The 19,564-nt window shown below is 44.6% G+C and overlaps 2 protein-coding genes across 2 annotated transcripts in view; both read left to right on the top strand.

Moving 5' to 3' along the window:
• Nucleotides 1–376: 376 nt before the first annotated feature.
• On the top strand, nucleotides 377–496 carry LOC307059232 (uncharacterized protein; the record flags this gene model as incomplete). The annotated part of the gene is made up of 1 exon (XM_079713045.1): nucleotides 377–496. One exon carries the CDS (start codon nucleotides 377–379, stop codon nucleotides 494–496), a length of 120 nt encoding a protein of 39 aa, XP_079569171.1.
• The window catches only part of CILK1 (ciliogenesis associated kinase 1), a gene marked incomplete at its 3' end in the record, with an annotated part of 30,887 nt that continues 11,814 nt past the window's right edge, over nucleotides 492–19,564 (top strand). The window contains exons 1-6 of the mRNA XM_079713044.1: nucleotides 492–626; nucleotides 3,961–4,015; nucleotides 8,439–8,560; nucleotides 9,566–9,645; nucleotides 16,255–16,387; nucleotides 17,642–17,813. Of these exons, the coding sequence (XP_079569170.1) occupies nucleotides 526–626; nucleotides 3,961–4,015; nucleotides 8,439–8,560; nucleotides 9,566–9,645; nucleotides 16,255–16,387; nucleotides 17,642–17,813 (663 nt within the window). The 5' untranslated portion in view covers nucleotides 492–525. The remainder of the gene's footprint in view (nucleotides 627–3,960; nucleotides 4,016–8,438; nucleotides 8,561–9,565; nucleotides 9,646–16,254; nucleotides 16,388–17,641; nucleotides 17,814–19,564) is intronic.

Raw genomic sequence — 19,564 nt, 5'->3', positions numbered from 1 at the left:
CATTTCTGAGTCAGTGATAAAATTACTTTCCAAGAACGCTGTGTCTCATTTTATAAAAAATTGGAAAAGAGCATTATTTAGACCAGAGGTTAACAAACTTTTTTTCTTGTAAAGGGTACAATAATAAATCCCTTAGGCTTTGTGGGCCATACAGTCTGTGTCACACCTACTCTGCTGTGTAGTGTGAAAGCAGCTGCAGACAATATGCAAGTGAGTGGGCATGACTCCAGTGTTCCAGTAAAACTTTATTTACAAAAAACAGGTGGCAGGCTGGGGGTTACAGCTGGCCCCTGATTTAGACAGACATAGAATGTACATTAACATTTATCCTTGTCTTTCATTTTTTTCTATAGGCAGAAGACTCATCTTTGAAAATATGTATTTGGGAGATAGTCACGTTCTATTGAATACCTTGTGCTGGTGCTGCCATAGAAAAATCTGGTTACACTCCGGGGAGGTCTGCTGCGGCTGCAGGACTGATCCGCCTCGGCCCTGAGATGAGTGTCCGGCCTGTGCGGGCACACCATGAATAGATACACAACCATCAAGCAACTCGGGGATGGAACCTATGGTTCCGTCCTGCTGGGAAGAAGCATCGAGTCTGGGGAACTGATTGCTATTAAAAAGTAAGTTTTATCCTTCATGCTCACGAATCCATCCTCAATAACACATTGTCAACATAGTTTTAACTCTATGCTCTCCATTCCTCATCTGTGAAAAGTTTCTACAGGGGAGGCATGGAGAAGAATCTCAGACATTGGTTGCTGTGGGTTAGATGACTGTGAACTCTGGGATGCTCATGTTAGAGTCTTAAACACATCCCCATGTTAGATGCACTACTTTGCATACAGCTCTAGTACTTGTTCCCAGGATCTTCTCATATGGGGAGTTAGTAACAAGCAGATTAAGAAATATTTTATAGGAAAGGAAACTGAAACTGAGAAATGAAATGACTTATTTTGGATCCTTTACACATGTGATAGTCTGGTGACTACGGTTTTGCTCCCCCCATCCCACTCGCCCTTTGCAATCTGAGTCCAGACCCATTGTATTAGTTATCTGTTGCTGCATAATAGTTTACCCCCCAAAATTGTGGTTTAAGACAACTATCTCACAGTTTCTGTGGGTCAGGAGTCTGGGCCTGGCTTAGCTGAGTTCTCTGCTTTGGGATCTCTCATGAGGTGGCAGTCAAGCTGCTAGCTGGTGCTGGGATCTCATCTGAAGGCTGGACTGGGGAAGGATCCACTTCCGAGCTCACTCACATGACTGTGGGCAGCATTCAGTGCCTTGGGGGTTGTTGGACTGAGGGCCTTAGTCCTCTGCTGGCTCTTGGCTGGAGGCTGCCCTCAGTCCCTTGCCATGTGGGCCTCTCCAAAGAGCAGCTCACAACATGGCAACTTGCTCCATCAAGACATGGAAATCAAGAAGGCAATGAGAGTCTTCAACCAAGATGGAGGTGACATCTTATTGCATTTGTAAACTAATCACAGAAGGGGTATCCTCTCAAACTGCTGTATTCTATTGGTTAGAAGCAAGTCATTAAAAGAAGGGGGGTTATGCCAGTTTGTGAATACCAGGAGGTGGGGGGCTTTGGGGACCATTTTACAGTCTGCCTGCCACATCCATCTATATCCAGTTGCCTTCTCAACATCTCCATTTGGATGCCCTGAAGACATTTCACACTCATCATACCCAAAACTGAACTTACATACAGCATATAATGCCTGTCTTGATAAATGACACATTTCCATCCCCGCAAAGTCGGGGAGTCCCCCGACACCCCTCCCTGTGCCCCAGCATTGGTCATCTGGTCCTATAGACTCTAACTACCAGATATTTTCTGATCCACCTACTTCTCCAATTCCCCACTGCTAACCTCCCATTCAACTCATTATCATTTACCACCCCTGCCTCTAGAATACTTTCCTCTCTAGGGTTCCTGGCTTCCATTCTTACCCCTGTCCATTCCAGCCTGAAGGAATTATATTAAACACGTGAGTCTAATTGTCTAAAATCAATTGTACCAAACCTTCTTTGCTGCCCCATCGTGTCCCCGCCCCACCTGACTTCAGCATGCTGGGGTATGCAGTGATGTGCCCGCCACCAGTATCCCACCTCAGGTGCACGTGCTTGGTCCACAGAAGGTCCCCAGCAGGACTGAGCCCCCATTGCCCACTGCAGTGTCAGCTCTGTAATGTGTCCTTTCATGGGTTTCCCCCATCTCTGTTCTCAGGTTCCCTGCTCCTTGCCCTGGGTTCCCGGAACCACCTCCCAAATCAACTCCCTGCACCCAAGTCCTTGCCTCAGGCTCTGCTTTCAAGGATCCCAAACGAAGAGCTTTTAATGTCTTCCTATCAGTTTTAGGGTCAAGCCCCCAATTTTACAACTTGCTGCTTCACTCGGCCCCTGCCTGTTTTCTTTGGCTGCATTTCCTCCCACTACTCCCTTGCCTGCTTTGTCCTGGCCACACTGGCCTTTCGGCTTCTTGAACTCACCAGATACCTTTCTGCCCTCTGTCTTCCCATGCTACTCACTACCCTGTGCCTCCGACCAGGACAAATTCTCCTGGTCCTTCAGGTCTTGGTTGAAATACCACTTCACTGGAAGGCTGTTTCCTGATACTCTAGACAAAATTAGGTCACGTTGGGGTCCACTTTCATGGTGCCCTGTCCCTTCCCTTCATGGCACTCAGCACAGAAGTCGATTGATGACCTGCCTTCCTGCTCCGAGGTTGGTTCCATGAGCAACGTCTTGCCCATCATTGTGTCTCCAGTGCCTGGGCCTCTGCCATGTGTAGCAGGGGCTAAAATATATCTGGGGCATGAATAAAGGAAATGGTCACTCAGCTGGGAGACAGTGTGGGACAGACTCTCAGAGTGAGGGGGAGAGATGAGACTTGATCTGTTATTAGCCAGCAATGAGACCCTGGTGAAATGGCATAACTTCTCTGTTTCTTAGTTTCCACCCATCCCATCTGTCTCATGGGGCTGCTGTAAGATTCAAATGAGATGATGTGGTTGAAGGGCCATGAAAGAGAGAACCCTTAGATTTCTGGCCAGCTCACCAGGCTGTCTGTCTCTCCCCTCAGGCTCTGGACCAGGGATTGGCACACTTTTCCTGCAAAGGGCCAGACAGTAAATGTTTTAGGCTTTGCAGGCCATGTGGTCTCTGTCATAACCCATCTCTGCTGTTGTAGTGGGAAAGCAGCCATGTATCATATGGAAGCAAATGAGTGTGATTTTATTCCAACAAAACTTCATTTATGGAAACTGAAACTGGAATTTCAGATCATTTTCACATGTCACAAATCATTATTTTTCTTTTGCTTTGTTTTTCCCAACCATTTAAAAGTATAAATGCCATTCTTGTCTCATGGGCTGTATAAAATCAGATGGTCGGGTGGAATTGGCCCATGGGCCATAGTTTGCCAACCCCTGTACCGGAGTGTCCATCCCTGTGCCGTCCAACATGGTGGCAAGTAATCATATATCATTTAAATTTAAATTTAAAATTTAAATTAACAATTCAGTTTCTGTGTTGCCCTAGCCTCACGCCAGGTGCTCAGTAGTCACCTGTGTCTAGTGGCTACCATACTGGACAGTACAGAACATTTCCACCAATACAGAAAGTTCAATTGGACAGCTCTGGTCCAGATAAAATAAGCCTGGGAGTTTTTCCTCCAGGGCAGGGTTAGCTAATTAGTGACAGAGCAAGATAGCAGTCCAGGCCTCTTTGAAATGCCCTCATGCTAACTCTGCTGGGAAATTTTGTGCTGGAGGATTGATTGCACTGCCAGGTTTTTAAATAAAATGCTGTTTTGGATAGTACAGTATCTGGTAGAAATTGGAACCCACTTTAAGCACTGCTCTTTAGGTTCAGAACGAAAACATTTGTTTTTAAGATAAAGCATAGCCAGTTACTGGGAATAAATGTGCTATTTGTTTCTTTCTTCTCTTTTAGAATGAAAAGAAAGTTTTATTCCTGGGAGGAATGCATGAACCTTCGGGAGGTCAAGGTATTTATTAATACACAAAGGGATAATTTATGGTATGGTTGATTAAAATAGCTTTATACATGCATAGATTTATAGTTGATACAGTTTGAATTGTTTCACTGATGTTGAAAAAGGAGGCAGATGATAACGTAATGCAGCTGACAGCTGAGAGGAGAAGATTGCTGTGCTATTTATGTGTGTGTACTTTTTTTTTTAGTTTTTTGATGTGTGTGCATGTACTTCTTTTTAAACCTTGGTAATAGTGCTGTTAACTAAACCACAGATTTATTCAACTTTCACTAGTTTCTCACTAGTGTCTCTTTTCTTTCAAATGGTGATGAAATACACATAATACTTACCTTTTGACCATTTTTTTAAAGCTTTGCACAATTTTGTTTACATAGCAAACTGGACAACATTAGAAAATCTGTCATACCATCCAGAAGTTGAACATATGTATTAATCACATTTTGTAGCCATCTCTGGAGAAGGCTCCTTTGCACATTTTCTGCAAACAATGCCTATGCATTAAGGTTAACAACAACTCAAAGGAAAGTGGCAGGTTGCCAGGTAGATAATCAGAGAAATAGTCCAGATTGTTAGAATAGCGATAAAGGTGTCCCGTGCTAGAACCCAAAGGACTCAAAATAGATATAGAACTGCGTATTTGACCTAAAAATGGTACAGTTCAGTGGTATTATGTACTTACATAACGTTGTACACCCATCAGAATGGCCCATCTCCAGGACTCTTTTCATCTTGCAAAACTGAAACTCTATGTCCATTAAACAATAACTCCCCATGAATCCCTCCTCCCAGCCCCTGGCCAGCACCATTCTACATTCTATCTGCCGACTACACTAGGTACCTCATATAAGTGCAATCATACAGTATTTGTCATTTTTGTGACTGGCTTATTTCACTTAGCAGAATGTCTTCTAAATTCATCCATGTGTCAGGATTTCCTTCCCTTTTAAGGCTGATTCACATTCCATTGTATGGATCTACTATATATTGTTTATCCATTCATCCATCGATGGACACTGGGACACCTTTGGCTATTATAAGCCTTCCCATATCTTTAAACTCCTTTCCACTGGCTCCTTGTCTTCAGTCTATCACCGTGCCCACCGTTCTGTCTAACCAGGCTCAGCCCTCCCTCCCCTGGAGCTCCCACCCCTTCCCCTTCCTGACCTTACCTTCCAGAGCACCCCCTCCGCTGTCACTTCCCCCCACCACTGACTTTCCACTTAACTGAATCAGGCATTCACCTCTGCAACTCTACGGAAGTTGCTCTCCTAAAAGCCACCAGCTGTCAAGTCCAGGATCACTGGGACTTCCCTGGCGGTCCAGTGGTTAAGACTCTGCGCTGCCAACACAGGGGGTGCGGGTTCGATCCCTAGTCGGAGAAATTAGATCCCACATGCTGTGCGGCGTGGCCAAAAGATTAAAAAAAAAAAGTCCAGGATCATTTTCTCAGACATTTTCTTGTCTGTGGACCTCTTCCTCCTCTCCTCTCCCAGGTCTCTGTGACTCTGCTTTGACCCACCTCTTCTACCTCTTCTTGCCTTTCACCAGTGGTTCTATGATTTCAGCCTTTAAGTATGGATAATTCCTCACATTCTCTTCTCAGCAATTTTCTCCTTTGCTCTGGCTTCTCCTCCTGGGTGATTTTATTCATTTCCCCTTGCTTCAGCAGCCCCATCACATCTTTTCTCTTTCTTATGCATTTAGACCAGGGGTCAGTAAATAGCCCACTGCCTGTTTTTGTAAATAAAAAAAAATTTTTTTAAACGGTTGGAACGCAGCCATGTCCATTTGTTTATGTATTATCTGTGGCTGATTTCACACTACACTGGCAAAGCTAAGTAGTTGCAGCAGGGACCATATGACCTAGAAAGCCCAAAATATTTACTCTCTGTCCCTTGACAGAAAAGTTTGCTGACCCCTGCTTCAGTCCCATATATCCAACTGCTTAGTGGACATCAGCGTCTGAATTTTCTAGAACGTCTGCCTCCCTCAGTGCTCATATTTTCTCCCTCTTGAGTTAATTATCATTTACCCCTGCACTCAGAAACCATAGCTCATAGCAGGGGCCTGTGCTCCCCTCTCCACACCTCTCATCTCCCCAGCACTCAGCTGTTCACTCACACACCATCTACCATTTATTGAGCAGCTGTTATGGGCCAGGCAGCACCTTACGTGCTCTGTCTTATTTCATCCCCACAACCACCTGATGAGGAAAGTCTTAGTATCTTGAATTTCCTGATGAGCACAGCTGAGGCCCAGAGATTCCGTAATTTGCTGGAGGGAAACACAGCTCTAGGCAGCAAAGCTTGGTCTCAAGCCCAGGGTCTGTCAGAAGACTTCAGTGGGCATCCACCTGGCATCCGGGCAGTTCTCATCCCTCCGACACCGGGTGGCCACTCGCTTCCACGCCCGGTCTCTGAGCAGCTCCCTCCTGACGTGCCCTTGCCCTCCCACCGAGTTTGTCCAAGCCTGATTCTTCCTTCAAGTCTCGTGTATGAGACTCTCACCGACCACTCAGAGCTTGCAGATTACTCCTCCTTGAAGCATCCCCCTGATGTGCTCCTTCTCTGCCTGATACGACTGTCCCGCCTCTACATCTTTTTGGAAGCCTTTCCCAAGCCAAAACAAGATGCCTTCTTTCTGGAAATATACCTCTTGAAAATGAATCACATGAAGTCCTCCACAAAATTAATTCATGTTTTAAATTAATTCTTTTTCTATTAAACTGATATAGACTTTAACTTGCCCCTGAGCCTCACTGAGAAACAAGAGCTGGAGCCACTCTTAGACTTGGGCCAGTAATTCATGCTCAAAACACACTTGCGGCAGACGGTATCCTACTCCTTGCCTAGAATTCTCTTCTTGCAAAGCTTTGAAACCGACTTCATTTTCCTCTGAATGCATCTGCCCTGTTCATTCTGCTGCTCATCCACTGGACACCTCAGCCATTGCTGGTGGTGCATTTTAAGCAAACAAGCAGGAAAGACGCCTGCAGTCCACGAGAGTCTGGTGAATGCTTACAAGTTAGGCAATGCTTGCTACTCATGGAGAACCAGAAATCTAACCCAACTAGAAAAAGTAATCAGCCTGTTGGGTCATTCTGGAAGGATCTGGCCATTTGGCCAAAACAGCTGAGTATTTCCTGCCAGAGAGGCACTTGGCAAAAGCTTGTCTTTCAGGGAAGAGGTTCCAGAAGAGTCTTATTTTGTTCTCATTCACTGGCCGTATTTCCTCCCTCTTCCCAGCTGCTTGAAGTAACTCGGTTATATTGCACATTCCCCAGCTCTGATCCCTTGGGTGCGTTGTTACTGAGTGTCCTTCCAGATTTGGCCACTCATGTTAGCACTTTCATCTTCAGACATTCTGTTTGTTTTATAGAAGGAATGTTCCTTTGAAGGAAATTCAAAGATAAAGAGGGCTTTACAATTTATTATTATCGGACTCACGTCTCTATGAGGAAGAGGCTTTTTGAATGAAAGGGCTCAACCCCCTGCCACGGTGACCCCTTGAGGCATTCTTGAAGGAGACGGTCTATCAAATTCTGATCACCTGGTGAGCAAACCCACAGCTGGGTGTCCGGCTGTCACACATGAACTGGATTACTGCTCACCAGTATGAAAGTGTATTTGTTCACTGTGGACAGAGCTAGTGATGCAAATGGAAAATAGCTTGCGCACGGCTGCACTCACGTGTGTGTTCCAGGAATAGGAAAACCACACATGCGCATGGGGAATAATCACAAGGTCACTTACCATTTTCTGAGCCACCCTCTGTTCCTCATCCCCCGCTTGACTTTTTTGCCTTTGCTGTTCTTGGAAGCAGAGGTGTCTCTCCCATCTCACCTCAGGGTCTTTCCAATGAGATTTCTCCTCCTTCTCCCCTCCTTCTTCTCCTTTAACACTCACCTTGTAAGGAGCACTATACGTCCCATGGACACACATGTGTCCGAAGAAAGTTGGGAAAATCAGGCCGCCAGCCTCTGTCTGAGCAATTTCCTGTTCAGAGTGTCTGCAGACTGCTGGCTGGTGATCTCAGCTCCCAGCAGCTGCCTCTTCAGTATCAGATCAATCAAAGCCTCAATGGATTCCCCTCTGGCCACTTTCATGGCGTGAATTCCATCACCTGGAAGGAGTGCACCCAAAATAGCCCTGGCCCACTGCCTGGTCCTGGGGGCAGCCAGAAGTTCCAGTTATGGTCAAGTTCTTACCTCCTGGTCAGTTAATTGAAATAGTTTTTCTACATAAAGTTAATACCAACTTCAGAGAAATACCATTTATTAACATATTGTCAATAAAAAATGAATTGTGACACTCTGTGTTTCTAGAATTAGGTGTTTCTCCCTAAGTAGATGTGGATTTACTTTTTTCAACAGCAGACTTGCCCTAATTTTTTGTTTTTCTTCTTCGGCTTTCAGTCTTTAAAGAAGCTCAACCATGCCAATGTAGTAAAATTAAAAGAAGTTATCAGGGAAAATGATCATCTTTATTTTATCTTTGAGTACATGAAGGAAAATCTTTACCAACTCATTAAAGAAAGGTACAGTGTGGTCATCATGATCTTAGAAATACATGTTGCAAAGTGGATGTGTTTTCCTTCTGCTTTTGTTTATTTTGTTCATGCTGCTTGGCCTTGGCTGTTTAAAGCTGCCCAAGAGATGAAGGGCCCCACCTGCATTCCTGCTTTGGAGGCCCTGTGATAACGGCAGAGAAGCTGCTTTCAGTGCAGCCGTCTTGAATGTCTTAATAGGTTATTCACCCTAACAGGCTCAGAGATTTAACAGGTACTCTGCAGCTCTCCTTCCCACAGGACTGTATGGGCATAGTGACCACAAGTGAGGGGTGTAGCAGCTTCATTCATTCTGAACCATCCATCGGAACTTCCAGGTTCCTTTCAGTGCCTTTCTTACTACAGTGCACAGGGCTCGCATGCTGGGGAGACAAAGAAACTAATAAAAAAACTTACCTGTGATGGTCATTTTGGACCATTTTGGAAAAGTAAACCATGTAGAACCTCTTGGGCACATTTTCCTGGTGGCAGGTGAATGCCATTCAGAGCATCCTTCTGAGTGATTTCAGTGAACAAATATCGTTTCCATTGTCAATAACAGCAGAGAAGCTGTGTGGTTTGCCCAACCAGGGGAAAATGTCACTATCCACTGCATCTCATAAGCCCTTCATCTGAAGGACCTCAGATTTCCCCCATCAAAAATTTTTAAGCTTTAATTATATTATGGAGAGAGGAGATTTTTATATGATACATTGGAGGGAATTTTTTTTTGGTTTGTTATTAAATGTTTGATGGTTTCTTTTTTGTAACATAACTGGATATATTTGGTGCTTATAAGGTACGCTTTCTTACATGGATAAGCAGTTGTTTTTCTTTGATCTTTATTATCAGAGGATCTAGTCAAATTAGCATGTCAGCAAGTGTTTTCTTAAATTCTTACTGTATAACCAAAAGAACATGAAAACAGGGGCTTTGTTTTCATTAACAAATTTCATAAATCTAGATTTATAACTTTTTTTCTTCTGCCCTATACAGAAATAAGTTGTTTCCTGAATCTGCTATAAGAAATATCATGTATCAGATATTGCAAGGACTCGCATTTATTCACAAACACGGTAGGTGATTTGGAGTATTGTGCTTTGGAATAGCAGTGAAATGCTGTCATCAGGTAGAAGATGTAGGAAGCATCAGTGTCTTTTGTAATTGACTCCCAGAAAAAATTGAAGAGTTGAGAGGCTGACAATGGATTTTGGAATATATTATCTTCTGTAGCTTGATTTCTGAATTTCCCTCATTATTTATCATGTCTATGTGTTCTCATTCTTTAGGCTTTAACATTAAGCTTGTTAGCTACAGATCTAAGAGTTATTCCTGACCATTAACTGGTGTATTAATCAGGAACCTACGATTAGAATTCATAGAAGCTTCACATATGATGTTTAACCTACTAACTAACACTGCTTTGCTGTGACTTTTCATTTTTTTATGTATTTCAATTTCAGCTTGTTCAGAAGGGTACAAAGTGGTCTAACAAGATCTATGCAACCCAGGAAAATAAAATACACTTAAAATAAACAAAGAAAAAGGCAAAACAAGGCATGGACATAGCCGGGGTGAGGTTAATTGACAAAATACACGTCAGCAAGTTTTACTTAAGTAGAAGAAGCAGGCCACAGATGTGAGCCTGAGTTTGCTGTCAGACAATGCAGAATGTGAAACACGACCAATTACAACCTACATGGTTCCTCCGAGGTAGAAACAGTTCAGTTGCTCAAGAGAAGCAGAACTGTTCTTGGTACTGATACCAGAGAGGTTTCTGTCATGGATCCTTATGTAACATGACTTTATGGTAAACACAGTGACAAGTTACATGGGACAGTTTCAGGTCCTCTTCCTCAATATAGGCCAATTACATCACCTGATCAGAGAAAATGGTCCTACTGGGGCCCAGTATGATTCACTCTGGGGATGGTCTGGTGAGCCCAGGGAGAGATTTAAGGCATCCAGAAGAATGGATGGTCATATACCCTTCAGGAAATCCTCCATCACTATTGTTCTTAGCTGAGCTTTTGAACAGTATTGAGTAGCAATGTATTTGTAGTTATATTTCCAGCAAGTCCTGAGGCATTACTAGTCTGGGTTACTAACTGGCCACAGACCCAACTTGGTTTGGGTCGATACGTTCTCATGAACGCAGAGCCTCGGGATGGACGTGTCCACCAGGGGAGCCAGGAGTCCCTCAGAAGGCCATTTGAGGTTGCTTTGACATACAGACAGATGGCAAGCTGATCTTGCATAGGCAGAAATCTGTTCCCTCCCAGTCTAAGGGTATCATTGCCATTGCAAATATTGCACCAACCAATGAGTTTCATTACCCAATAAGAAAATTGGGCGGAAGCCCTTTGATGATACAGTCAGTTCAGATTTGACGCAAATTGGCAGTGAGGGGAAAAGACATTGTGCTGCATGGTACGTCTGGGACCCTTCCCAGCCTGCTCTGTGACCCCTAAGCAGCCATCACATTTAGAGGCCAAACGAAACACAAACAGACAAACAGAGGCTGTCTGTACAAGTTCTTGGAAGCTGCGGGCATGTGCTGAATAATTGGAGAGTGGTATGCAAGCCCGTGAACCAATTCTAGTAAAAAGTTTTCAGTAAAAGGTATCTCTGATTCCACTGACACAGGTAGAAGGGGCACTTTTGCCACAAGAATTTCCCAAGGGATGGTATGAGTTTGCAAAACGCTGAAAACTTCTGGTATGGTGTCTTTAGGGACAAATAGGAGGAGAAGGGGGCACTTACTAGATTTGAGAGCCCAGGAAAAACAAATGATGAGAAATCAAAGGGATTCTCCAAAGAGAAAGGTCAACCAGAAGTTTTCACATAGGGACCCGTCATAGTGTCTCAGTTACTGGGGCTCTTTGCTCAGTACTGGGAACTGCATGGTGGATCTATAAGAAAGTTGATACGTGTTGGCTTTCTCTTCCTTTCCTTTTTGTTGCTTTTTGTGAGACTCAGATAGCTGTTGCCAGAAACAACTTGTATCCTTTTATCCAGGTCTCTACCAAATCCCATCAAATCAACACAGATGCGCACGCACACACACGCACCCATACTTGTGCATACACACGCACACATCTGCGTGTACACATGCACATGTGCACCTACACATACGCTCTCCCCTCAATACCCACAAATGCACATGTATGCACACACACACGGTACATATTCGTATCCAGTAATTTAGCATCCCTAAATTATTGTGTCAAAACACCTCTTTGAAACTCTGCACTGTCAGTCTTCTTTGCACACCTTACATACTCCGATTGTGTTCAGAAAGGGTGGAAGGGAAAGCTCAGTTAAGGACGGTCAGACCTCCTTTGCTTTTCTAACCCCAGCACCATGCTTCTCCCTAAGATTCTTGTGGAGACTCTCCCCCAGCTGAGTGCCAGTTCTAGTTTGAGCTTAATATCATTTCATCTGTTACTTTATTTGTTTCCTTGCCAGTTTCTCAGGTAGAGAGGACAGGTGGTATCTATTCCTTTCAAAGAAGAGGAAACTGGGCTTCCCTCGTGGCGCAGTGGTTGAGAGTCCGCCTGCCAATGCAGGGGACACGGGTTCGTGCCCCAGTCCGGGAAGATCCCACATGCCATGGAGCGGCTGGGCCCGTGAGCCATGGCCGCTGAGCCTGCGCGTCCGGAGCCTGTGCTCCGCAGAGGGAGAGGCTACAGCAGTTAGAGGCCCGTGTACCGCAAAAAAAAAAAAAAAAAAAGAAGAGGAAACTGAGGTTCAGAGAGGTTTAAAGACCTGCCAAAGGCCCCCCTGCATTAAAGCAGTAGAGCGGAGATTAGCTCCGATATCTATGCCCATTTGCTACACTTCTCTAGAAAAACCTGTCTCTTCTCACAGAGAACAGAGAACAAGAAGTGAAGAAAGTGGTGACAGTAATTGGAGGTGGGATGGATATTCATTTTGCAGGTTCTATCTCGTTTTCATTGATAAATGATTTTTGAAAACTTTTGAATGGTTTTCATGCGGTGTTGACTTAACTTTGGAGCTTTATGTTGTTCTTTTCTTCCAGTCGCGGAAAAAAAATAATCAAAAGTGCTTTGCAGATTTGTCTTGTGAGTTTCAGGCTCCTCCCTGTTGTCTGGTTCTCACTGTGAGAAGGTGCGTTCTGTCCCTGGGAGTGGACTCCTTTGGGAGCAGAGAACAGAGCCGCAGGTGGTTGCCATGGCCATGCCTCATGTCAGTGACTACTTCCCCCCACAGGGAATGAAAACTCAGCTCCACTGGGTGCTGATCGAGCAATGCCAAAGCATATATACTTTGCAGGAATTAAATAATTAATGCAAACCATGTTTCATCCTTGTCCTGCCCTTGCAGATATCCATGCAGGAAAGCCAGAACGCCTTAGGTGGCTTAAAGGACAATGTTTGGCCCCAAGAGGTGGTTCTCTGCTACCATGTTTCACCACTGTCTTGCTGTGCATGACCTTGAGTCAGCCCTTGGCCTTTCTGTGTGTTGCTGTCCTCCTGGCCTTCTTGATAAAAGCACTGTGGGTTTAAATTCAGTAATATCTGTGAAATTACAACTTCCCTAGCAGGAAGGTGTGCTACAGAAATTCATAATGTTTAAGTATTCTCTGGTTATTTCCATATATTCCTATCAGATTCCTCATGAACAGAATGTGGAGGGGAGAAAGCCTTCTTTGTGGCTTGATGTTTTTCTTGCCCAAGGGTTGTTAATAAAAAGAGGAAGCTCAACGCATTTTCTGCCAGGATGAAAGAGAAAATCCCTCTGTTATTCGACTGACATGGGGTACCCTGAAATTAAATTGGAGGCCTGTTCCTGTGTTCTGAAAGCCAAACAATTTCGAACAGGAAGATTCTGTGTTAACAGCACTTTGCTGTTGCATGATCTCTGAATAACCCAGCAATAAGGGTTTCCACTGTGAATCAGAAGCTCAGAGGGAGACGTGGGCTCATTGTTACAAGCCTGAGTGCACACATCAGCAGAACACGTACCCAGCCAGGAGTCAGATCAGAACTTAGTGCCACCTCCTCACAAGCGGGGTGGGGGGCACGTCACCGGCCTCGCGAGCCTTAATTCTTATCTGCAGCAAATGGAGCTGTGTCTGCCTGTCCCCCTTGCCAGGTTGTGAGGAAGATAAAATGAGAGGATCCGTACTATTGACAGTGACAGGCTCTTGCAAGGTGCAGATGTGCCAAGCACTGCACTAAAAGCTCTACAAATATTGACACGTTGAATCCTACAAAACAACCCCATGAGGTAGATGCTGTTATTTCCCCATTTTGCAGAGGAGGAAAGTGAAGCACAGAGAGGTTAAGTGATTTTCCAGACAGATTTGAAATCAGGCAACCTGATCGGTCTACACACTTAACCCCTATGCGGCGTTCCCTCTCATAGTGATAAAATCGTGATGCTTTGTTAAAATAGAGATGAAAAGTAAACGTACATGACAGGAGAGTCTTATACCTTAAATTACCAAGGAATAGAACTCATGGGTATAAGGCTGATAATAGTTATTGCTATTATTCAGTAATGAAAAGAACAGAGGGCCAGATATTCTACAGACATATTCACAAATGCTTCCTAGTTATAAAGGCTTATCCTCGAATACAGTATAACAGATGACATATGTCAACTGACAAATACAGTTTTCATCAGTCATTTTTAAAGAGTCTGTTTGCAGTTAAACTTTTTTCCTAGCCATTTTCCCTCTGATAGTTTATTTTGGGCCTGAAGTATGATCCATAGAAAGGAAAGCTGCTTAGAGGGATAAATGGGGAACCAGAATCTTCTCTCTCCTCATTTCATTAGTGCCCACGTTCTCTGTGGAAGTAGGATTAAAGATGAGTTAGCTGGGAAAGGATAAAGCTTGACCGATGGGAGGAGGTGGTCAGTGTGTACTGGAGCGTGACCTGTGTGGAAGCAAGGTCCAAGGTCTGGGGTCCAAGAATGATGCTTGTATCTGAGTATAGTTGATGTGATAGGATGAACTGAACAGGGAGAAGATGCAGGTTTGCTGAGTGGGTGTTATATAGGTGGTGGCAGGGGCAGTTGCAGTGGGGCCTGGGGGTGGAGGACATTGCATTATCAGAGAAATGGCACTTAAGGTTTGGAAACAACAGTTTAGCCCAACTAGAGGAGAAAAAGGGAGTCTAAGAGGAGAGACAGGGTGAATCTGGACTTGAGAGGACCAGCACCACAAATCAAGATTGGCTGTCTGGATCGACAGGACAGAGCAGAGCCGGATAGTACAAGAGCTCTGACACATTTCTTGGTAGGATTGTGACTAATTCATCCCCCGCCACCCCCATGACTCACTTTTCCCATCTGTTCGGTAAGAAAATGATGTCTGCCGTCTCTTTTTTTTTCATGCTTTTGATGCTCTGAGTGTTTAGGAAGAGAGACCATCGGTCTCACAGGTCATATGTTTTAGGGGCCACAGGAGCCTTGCTGGATGCACTGGCAAAAGATCCCTTTCTCATAACTGCTTGCGTATTTACACATTTTTAAGTCAGAGAAAGGGCAGAAAGGACAGATAGGAGGTATTTTGATGGAAAATGTGACACAGCTCCATGACTGTCTGGGGACAGATGGGTCCAGCATAACTACAAGCTACCTGGATATCATATCAAACGTTCAAGAAGGGGAGATAATTTGGGAGAGGAGAAGAGTGGTTTGGGACAGGTCAATGCAAGGGTGGCAGGGACATCAGCTGCTGTCCCATCAGAGACACAGGTCTGGAGAGGATTTAGCAGGCACGTTAGAGGTGCAGACTTGAGCACATCAGCACAGAGGTGGTTGAGGAATAGCTGACATCTTCAGTGATAGCTCTTCCTTCCTCCCGTAAATGTGCTCCTTAGAATCCAACTTCACAACATTGGTAATGGTGGCAGGTAACCAATAACCCCATCAGCAGCATTGACACAGTTGTATTTCCGGTTTTGATGACCCATTGAGATTTAGACTCAGGTAGAATGATGTCTGTCAGTGATTCTCTCTGCAAGAGGAAGGTTTGGGGTCTTCAGAGGCATGTAATGCTGATCTGTGGGTGTTTGAGTCTCTCCTACATGTACCCCTAAAGCCCTGCGGTAGCTGAAACAGGCTTCCCATTCAATGAGTTATCTCTGCCTTTCACAATGTGAATTACAGATGTACCCCTGTGCTTCTTTACTGGGCAAAGTAATCAGTATTTGACATTTAAACATTTGTTTCAACACACACCAGAATCTCAGATACGAGTAGGTCATGTTCATAAATCCCTTATTTCTTAAACAAAAAATGTGATTGTGTTTTTGCTGTGATGTAAACTCTCAGTAACCATAAGACTTGTCTTTTGAAATGGTTTTAATCTCAAATTCTTTCTGGCTGACTGGGGCAAGGTAGGCATATTTTTTTCTTGGAGTGACAATTTCTTTTTGCCAAGTTATCTCAGCCCATAATGGAGTTTTGATATTTTAAAAGAAGTTTGCTCTCTTGGAAAAAAATTATGAAGATCAACTTTTGAATGATTTGACATTTTTGAATTTGTCAGGGGAAATGAATGGTCCAAAGGACTCTGCATTAACATTGAGATGAATGTAGAGCCTTCAGTGTCATACCAGACTATCACTGTCATGAAAAGAGCAATACAGCTGCAAAGAGTAATGCAGACACGATCTTGCCTCTGAATTCCTTCTCCACCACCTCTTCAGGCTTCTTCCATCGGGACTTAAAGCCGGAGAACCTCCTCTGTATGGGACCCGAACTCGTGAAAATTGCAGACTTTGGATTGGCCCGAGAAATCCGATCAAGACCTCCATACACAGACTATGTATCTACCAGATGGTGAGTACCATCTTCCTCAAAGGATTTAATTGCACTTCTTTAAAAATATACGATTATACTGAGGATAATATTAATGTTTGCATTTCTTATTTTTAAAGACCATTTAAAGACCATGCGATTATACTGAGGATAATATTATTGTCACAAATACTAATTTTCCACTAAGAACACCATTTGAAACACATATGTGTAGGAATGTTGGCATTGTACAAGCTTAAAAGCTTGTATTATAGGGGCTTCCCTGGTGGCACAGAGTTTAAGAATCTGCCTGACAATGCAGGGGACACAGGTTTGAGCCCTGATCCGGGAAGATCCCACATGCTGTGGAGCAACTAAGCCCATGCGCCACAACTACTGAGCCTGTGCTCTAGAGCCCTGAGCCACAACTACCGAAGCCCGCACACCTAGAGCCCATGCTCTGCAACAAGAGAAGCCACCACAGTGAGAAGCCCACACACCACAACAAAGAGTAGCCCCTGCTCACCGCAACTAGAGAAAACCCGTGCGTGGTAACAAAGACCCAACGTAACCAAAAATAAATAAATTTATTTTAGGAAAAAAAGCTTGTGTTGTAAACAATTTTAGAAGGAAGTCTAACAGGGAGCAGGGAACTATATTCAATATCTTGTAATAAACTATAATGGAAAAGAATCTGAAAAAGAATATATGTATCTGAATCACTTTGCTGTACAACAGAAACTAACACAACACTGTAAATCAACTATACTTCAATAAAAAAAATTTTTTTAATGGAAGTCCCTTGTGCTTTTCCATAATCTAAATAATATTCTGTATATAGAGCTTCCAGAAGACCTTTTCCTAAAAGAGTTGTGTAAAAGATTCTCCAAAGACCTGTCTGAAAATCAGCCAGTTGGTGTTATTAAAACTTTCAGGCTCTAAAAATTTGATTTAAGCAGTTGGCCATGACCAAGAAGAGCCTACAGACCACTAGTTCCATATTCTCTCTCGCTCCTTTCCCTCCTCTCTCACTCGCTCTTTTCCTGTTCCCTTTCACTGTCTATATTTCTTGAAAATGCTATAGAGCAGAGGCCTGTCAAGAAATGCTCCATAGAAAACCCTGTGTAGCAGAGCAGTCCAGCTTTACACTGCAGCTACGGCTGTTGCATGATGAGTCCATGCACCGCCCTGAGCTAGACAGAAAACAGAAATACGGAAACGCTCGGAGGAGCTGATTGTGTATTTAGTTTGCTTCTGACCGGCGGGTGTGGAACTAGCTTCTCCTTGGTCTTGCAGGTACCGGGCCCCAGAGGTGCTCCTGCGGTCCACAAACTACAGCTCCCCCATCGACATCTGGGCCGTGGGCTGCATCATGGCAGAGGTGTACACCCTCCGGCCACTCTTCCCCGGGGCCAGTGAGATCGACACAATCTTCAAAATCTGCCAAGTGCTGGGGACACCCAAAAAGGTAACGATGTGGGACAAAGGCCTGTGGGACAAAGCTGCAGCTTCCTGTGTTCCCTGCCGCCCGCCCTGGGCAGCACCGGCTCGTTCTGGATCTTCCTCGCCCTGGGTAGTCCTCCACGCCCTCCTCCTCCCCTGCAGTGGAAGACTTCCTGGCTTCCTCTGCTTTTCTGCTCACGTCCTCTCCGCTCCCTTGCAGAGCTTCTGCGTTCTCGTGGCTACAACTCTTATCCGTGCAGAAGTCTCCTAATGTGATCTGTAGCCCTCCCCCTTTCCTTTATAACTCTGGTCACAGATTTACATCTTTCTCTGGGATTTTTCCGGGACACCCTCACCCTCACCTCCAACTCAGCACGTCTGACCCAGACTGCTTTTTGTTTCGCCCCCAACCAGCCTCCTTCGCTCATTCCCCACTTCTGCCTGTGGTCCCATGACATCCCAGAGCCCAGCCTTGAGGCTGAGTTTCAGTTTTACCTTCTTCCTCTCTCCCTTGCTCCCCTTTTCCTTTATCCCAGCAGTTGGCCCATAGGTCCTGCTATCTCCAGCCAGTATCTCAGACTGAAGCCCTGCCTGTGTCTGGGGAGGGGGGCACCTCCCCAGTCTTTCTGCCTTCAAGTCTTTTCCCTCCAGCGTTTCTTCCAGTCTGTGGCCAGACTTATTCCCCTAAAGAACAGCTCCGGTGCTGTCCTCCCCTCCTAAAAATATCTACTGCCCAGCCCCCTAACTCTCATTCCTTATCCGCCACTTGCACCCCTCCTGGCTCTGTGCTCTAGAATCTCCCGCTTCTGCCAAGTGCATGTCTCACGTGCCCCAATCCCACTCTTCTTCCAAGACCCTCGTAACCTTTCTCTCCCTATTCCTCTAATCTCTGCATGTTCAACTGTGTCCTGTGTTATTAATATATCATCTGTGTACATAATCTGTTTCCTGGACCATAAGCTCACCCAGGGAACGGATTTGTCTTGTGTTTCTTTGCATTTATTTTACACATCCTAGCACCGTTGCTAGTACAAACCAGACCCTCAAAAAATTTTTTTTAATTATCTGAAGGGGGCTTCCCTGGTGGCGCAGTGGTTGAGAGTCCGCCTGCCGATGCAGGCGACACGCGTTCGTGCCCCGGTCCGGGAAGATCCCACATGCCGCGGAGCGGCTGGGCCCGTGAGCCATGGCCGCTGGGCCTGCGCGTCCGGAGCCTGTGCTCCGCAATGGGAGAGGCCACAACAGTGAGAGGCCCACGTACCGCAAAAAAAAAAAAAAGATTTCCAGACTCTCCTGCTGGAATCTCTCCCTCCTGTGGATGACTGTATCTCTACCTCTCTTGTGACCTTTGTTACTTTTTATTTTGTGTTACTGTGTTTTTAAAATAAATGTCTTATTTTCTCTTTTGGATCATAATATCTTTAAGGACAGGATTTATATTGGATTATTTTTTGGATACCCAACAACATTAAGTATATAGGAGGCCCTCGGTAACTAAGTGAATGAATGATACAAGCTATATATTCTGCCACTTCACTTTAAAAAAATAAAAAGCAATTACATCAGAATGTGTCTTATAAAACAGGAGTTTGTTGGAACTAACAAGGATCTTAAAGACTGATTGCTCAGCATCTTCTGTCATTCACTCCAGCACTGAGTGCCCCATAGGTCTGATGCATGAAAAAGTGGAGGACTTGAGACTAATAGCTCTCCTGACTGCTGGGTTTCTAAGCGTTTGTACTTTGACTCATCAAGATGGGGATATAGTAGTATGTA

Source organism: Hyperoodon ampullatus, assembly GCF_949752795.1.
Source record: "Hyperoodon ampullatus genome assembly, chromosome: 10".
In the NCBI taxonomy this organism is placed as follows: domain Eukaryota; kingdom Metazoa; phylum Chordata; class Mammalia; order Artiodactyla; family Ziphiidae; genus Hyperoodon; species Hyperoodon ampullatus.
This window is presented reverse-complemented; position numbering and strand designations above follow the sequence as displayed.